The sequence below is a fragment of the Staurois parvus genome, unplaced genomic scaffold, assembly GCF_062004578.1.
Source record: "Staurois parvus isolate SC_StPar_1 unplaced genomic scaffold, SC_StPar_1.0 ptg000544l, whole genome shotgun sequence".
Lineage (NCBI taxonomy): Eukaryota > Metazoa > Chordata > Amphibia > Anura > Ranidae > Staurois > Staurois parvus.
Window position 1 is genome coordinate 7,573,139 of NW_028318340.1, and position 6,110 is coordinate 7,579,248.

At 38.3% G+C, this 6,110-nt stretch overlaps 1 protein-coding gene across 1 annotated transcript in view; it reads left to right on the top strand.

The window, feature by feature from the left end:
* Positions 1 to 4,118, top strand: part of LOC149451255 (uncharacterized) — a 31,516-nt gene extending 27,398 nt beyond the window's left edge. Inside the window, exon 6 of the mRNA XM_089690873.1 lies at positions 1,568 to 4,118. Within this exon, the coding sequence (XP_089546999.1) occupies positions 1,568 to 1,766 (199 nt within the window). The 3' untranslated portion in view covers positions 1,767 to 4,118. The remainder of the gene's footprint in view (positions 1 to 1,567) is intronic.
* Positions 4,119 to 6,110: the final 1,992 nt, after the last annotated feature.

Below are 6,110 nucleotides of genomic sequence, written 5' to 3' on the forward strand. Positions count from 1 at the left end.
CATTTTTTATGTTCCAATGCAGTGGGGGCTGTGCCTGCACTGCATGGGTTAAATGTGTTTTTTTTTTTTTTTTTAACTAAATAGGACCTCAGAAAGTAAAGATTTACTTACCTAATCCCCCCCCCCCCCGCACGTTAGCGGTCTTGTGAATGGGTTGTTTTTTACATCCTCATGCCCATAGACGTGAGGATTTAGGAACAGTCCACCGCTGGACGCGGGGGAGCGTGGTTTTCCAGAGGGTGGGAGAAATGAGTACATGTAGCTTTACCCTGAGACCCTCAACAGAACGAGCACTTAACCCATGCAGTGGGGGGGAAATAAAATTTTTAACTGGAGTTCTGCTTAAAATAAGCTGCTAGCAGACTTTTAGCAAGTTATTCTTAATAGTGAGGCATCACTACCATTTTATGATCTGTGTTTAACTTTCCTAAATTTAAGCTAAAAGATGATCTAAAGACCACAATAAAGCTGCTGGAAGCTTGCTTGAATGCTTTGCAAATACATGGTAAAAGCATGTGTCTGTATGTGTCTGTACACATGCTTTTTCACATTCTGAAGGCCGTATGTACAAGGCCTTGCTAATTGATAAACTGCACTTCTAGCTGAAACAAGCATTCTTTTCACTGCCAAAGACCAGGGTGGATAGAAGGAGAATTTTGTGGTGGGCTGAGCAGCCCAGCATTTCACCGGATAAAGCTGGCCTGGAATCTTATACTAGTAGGTTTTTGAACAAATGTTTCTTCGAAAATTCTCCATAAATTTAGTGACTTAATGAATGTTGTTTTAAAAGTAATAATATTTTGAAGTATTTTCACATTCTATTTTGGAATGAATGGACTTTCCTGTATGAAAGACCACAGACACTAGGAAATTCTTTTCTATTCTGCTCCTTCAAATTTTCTCGTAACTGTGATAGAACACAAATATCATTTTGACTTTCGTAATAATTCAAAATCAAAAGAACGAAAATATTTTAATTAAATTCCACTTGTGTATGGCCAGCTTAGGTATTACTTGTCTGATCCTTGGCTTTAGCCCTTTCTGTGAGGTGCCACGAGCCGTCTTTTCATGGTCTAACCTGTGCCCTCATTAGTGTTTAAAAAAAGATTATAGATGGCTTATTTTAATAGGCAATAAGTAATCTAACAACAAGGATTTAAGTAGGTTTTCATCTGTACTTGTGTTCTTTATTTTTGTACATTCCTTTTTCTTTCAATAGATATCCCAACTACACCTGTTTTTGACTGTGGAAAAATGTATATATTTTAGTAGAATCACATTGCACGGCACATTATTTCGATTTTAATTTTACTGTATGTGGGAACGCATATAGTGTCAGAAGCAGAATACCATTTTGGTGTGATAGAACAAGTTGCAGTTAATTATGCTGAAGTGCACTGTGCACATTCATAAAGATGTGAGGAGCTTTTCAAATGACCAAAATATTACAATGACAGTAGAGGAATGAAGGGAATTATAAAAAAACAGACTAAAATGAGATTTTGCTTTAGGCTGATGATTTTGAAATGTCAAATTGGCATTGATGAGGTATGTGCCTCTTTTACAGGAGGAATACCCACCGAGTGCCCCGTGAGAAGATTTCACAGATGTTGGAACGCTTTGAGCATGATATGAATGTTGGAGTAGTTATGAACTCGGTTGAACCTCGTCGTGTACGCCACAGACGTCCCCCTGCAGAGGACAGGCAGAGGTGGGGAGCCTCTGTAGACTATACACTACACAGCCCATCATTCCAGATCAGATAGTCCTCTATAAATGCAATAGCATTTAAAAAAAAAATGGACCTTAACTAACTCAGTATTGAGGAGTATAGTAGAACAACATTTTACAGAAAACTCACATTCTGCCTTTTGTGTGCAGAACCTTTCCAAAGTGTGAATGGTGTTTTTATATGTTGTTCCTGGACACAAATCTTTTTTTATTTTAGTTTTATTTCTTTATTTTAATATAGTGTTCACTGAATTTGTGTGAACACTCAGTTCACATCTAGGCGGTTTGTATGCAGAATCGCTGCTATTCTACCTGCAATCCCAAAACACTGCAATTGCGCAAAGCTGGTCGCCCCAGAAGAAACTCCTACTCCTTTTTTGGGTGACAATATTTGCACAATGTGGTTTGCCACGATTGCAGTGTGTTTAGGTGCCATTGAAAATGAATGGCACCTGAACAAGCATGGTACGATTTGTCAGTGTTGCAGATTCTGCCCATGATACAAAACACCTAGATGTGAAAGGAGCCAAGTGACTGACTAATATTTGTTTTTTATGAAGGATCTCAGGGCAAGTCTCCCTATTTGTCTTTGTTTTTAGTATGGAGATATCGTTTTTTATCTGTAAATAATTTATTTCTGTGTGATTTAGCCCTGGTTCAGACTGATGCGGTTTGGAATTCGCAGCATTTTCTGTGTGAATTCTGCACTGCATCAGAATCGAACACAGTTCATGTGAACTGCTGCGGGTATGTATGTTAAGTTACCAACACCCTGCAAGCAGTCCACAAAACGCGGTGCGATGTGCAGAATCGGATTTCATAGGCGTGAATACCCATGTGATCCGATTCTAGTGCGGACCCAAAAACGGGTCCTGCACCTTTTTGGTGCAGTGTGATTAGAGCCATACAAAATGTATGGCTCCAATCGCACTGCACACAAATTGCATGCGATTTGCACAGGAATGCAGTGCAGTTCCTGTGCGAATCGCATGCGATATACCGCATATATGTGAACCCAGGCTTAAGGAGACAGTATTTCTGACTATACTTCTCCAGTAAATATTTAACTTTGGGAGTCAAATCTGTTGTATTCTTGAACTTAAGTCGTCGTTGTAAAACTTTATTGCTTAAAGTGTTACTGAACCCACAACAGTAAAATCAGTCTGTATATGCAGTAAAGCATGCTTGTTATACTCTCTGTGGAACCTAAGGGGTTAATTGTCTGCATTGTGTAAAAAGGCTGTTTGATCCTGTTTTCTTTTCCCCTCCTCTTGTTCAAATGTCCACTGTGTTATCTCCAGATAAGACAGACTGAACCTGTAACTTTAGTTACTAAATCCAGGACCCTGTATTCACTCTGTCTGGTCTCCCACAGTACACAGAACATGGAAGTGCAATTTTTGTACTAAATATAAACTGCTAAATACCTTTTCTTAAAAAACAGAGTAGTCTTGTGACTTCTATCAGTATTCAGCCGAGCACTGGTTAAAGCTTGTAGGAGGAGTTTTCATTTTGCTCTAGGAGGATGCAGAACCCCTGTCTGGACAGTGCTGATTGGTCCTTTGCTGATCACATGCACTATCCCAAGGAAAAAAAAAACCTCTCTAGCAATACACATTAAACTGAGCATGCGCAGAGTAACTCGACAGGATAGGTCTTATCAGGAGATAAGAGGGGGACACTGGAAGAAGGGGAGGATCAGAGAAGTCAAGATCAAACAGCGTTTTTACACAATGCAGAGGATTAACCCCTTAGGTTCCACAGTGAGTATAACTAGCATGCTTTGCTGCATATACAGACTGATTTTACTGCTGTGGGTTTAGTAACACTCTAAAATGTTGTTTTGTTAAAATATTTACTTTAGCTCTGGTACATTGAAAAGAAAATGTATATTTTTAATTTATACTTAACTATACACCTACTTTTAATAGTATTTTGTAATTTTCCTGAAACAGTTGAAGTTAAAAAACCCTGCCAGGCAAAAATAAAATATAAGGTGTGTTGTACGCACCTCTCTGGTGGCCTGTGTCTTATACCTTCACTCCATTGCTGCAGCCTCTGTCATTTACTTTAGCATTTGACACTTAAGGGAATGTCAGATGCCTGTTTCTGCCGCTGCATGTAGTTGCCCCTTCCTCCAACCACTACTTCATTACAGGACGCAGGAGGACCGCTAGAAATGTGAGTATACAATATATTGTATTGTATTTTTTTTCTATGCCTGACAGGGTCTCTCTAATGAAATGCCATGGAAAATGAAACTGCTGTATGATCAGATATTATCAGGACTCTGTTGTGCATGCTGGGAAATGTTTGCAGTAACTGAGCTAAATTTTCAATTGTAAATATGCTCTTTGACCATAAAAGGATTCTTTCTATTATGACAATTTTTGTATCTGCCTAGTTGATGACATTATTGTATAAGAAAGTGAATATGAGGGAAACTATTCAGCTGTTACAATGTAACCTAAGTCTACTGTGTCTAAATCAAACAAATCAACAAAAATGTAAGAGATTGCATTTAATCTTTCCTTAGATGTAATGATGTTCTTTTCTTTTTTTTTTTTTTTTTTCCTGGGACGGGAAGTGTGTTAGGACTACAGAATATCTTCCCCTCTCATCTTCATCATTGAGTTGATGATGGTTTTTTTAGTTTACAGAGGTGGACTGGGCACAGCTGTGACCACTGCAGAGTGCCTTGGAAGTTAGAGGCTCCTGGATTTACATAATTGACTGGTCCTTGAAACCATGATCCTCTAATATAGAGTCCCAACAATTTGGACTCTAATCCAATATTCGGTCTCTGAGGGATCTCCAGTAGTGCCAGGCACTGTTCATCTTAACATTAATTTACAATCCTACTAAAACTCATTATATACACAATGTAAGCCTTTCTTTATAGTACCTGATAATAATAACACATTCACACAATTAAATGAATGAAAAATAAAATGATGTACCTTTTGAATATGGCAAACAGAAATTGCGGTCTCAGGTCTTGTCTAGTTAACTACTCAGCGGGGCCTAACCTGTAGTCATGTTGCTGCCTAGGCCGTTGAGTTTCACTGGTCAAGATGGCATTTCACACAGCACAGTCACACTTTTAAATCTGGTCTTATAATGTAAAAGCAACAACCCAGCAGTGCAATGCAAACCACAAATTTGGGACACTTTAGCTTTACTCCAGAAGCTTAGTGTCATGAAACCCACATCATTAAAAACTGTCAGTACATGCTGTTCATACTCACTCAGTCACTATGGAATTCATTTTCTGTATTCTGCAAAAAACCTGGTTGATCCTGCTGTTCACTGTTCCTCCCTCCTTGTCTTTGTTCCTGCTGTAGCCTGAGATTGTGTTGACCAGACATTGCCACATCTACTGAGCATTCTCCAGTTTCAGTTCCCTTCTAAGTTGTTAATTTCCTGTACAGCCCACATGACTATTGAGTCACACATGTAAGCTAAACATAATGGGGATGGAATATTACATGTTGATTGACGGAGGCTTTACCTCCCTGTCATAATCTTATACAAACAATATACACAATGTATGAATGTAAGTCAGGGACCTTAGATTGTACACCCCTTGAGGGTTAGGGACTGATGTGAATGTTATTTATATATATATATATATATATATATATATATTAATGTGTAAAGCGCTGCGTAAATTGACAGAACTATATAAGTACCTGAAATAAATACATACACAGGCTAGATGGGGGGGGGTGAAATGGGCAGTGACTGGCAGAACCTCCCCCTAGATAGCCCACAGTATGTTTTTGCACAAAAATATTAGATTTGAGTTCAAATACATATTTGTATAACAATTTGAAACATTTATTCGATATTAATTATGTTTTTTTTTAACATGTGATTGGCAGCAGAGGACTAGAAGCTGCTCCCACCAATGTTTCCAATCCAATACAATGCAGATGGGCTGGGAAAGGTGGGTCACATTACAACTGTATATAAGTTATTAAAAAAGGTACTTGGATGGTTTTTATTTTTTTTGTAAATAAATACAGTGCCATCATCCATATATACATAAAGAGAAGGGCTAATGTAAATTAAACAGTGTGTGTTTGTCACTTTAATACAATACAGACCTACAGTGCATTGCCATCCACTGTTAATTTCGTTTTTCTATTAGAAGACCCAATTTGCTCTGTGAATGCTATTCCTGGTCGTAGTGCAGTCCAGCTAGTAGCATGATACAAAAATTAGATATGAATTTCGTATTACAATCAGCAGGTTTTTTCGTCTCTTCCGTTTTAGGAAAAAAAGACACAGCTGGATCATTAGATCATGATCAGTGGGTTATTATGCCACCCTTCCCCAGGAGTAGGACACTAGGTAAAAAAAAAAGCACTACATGA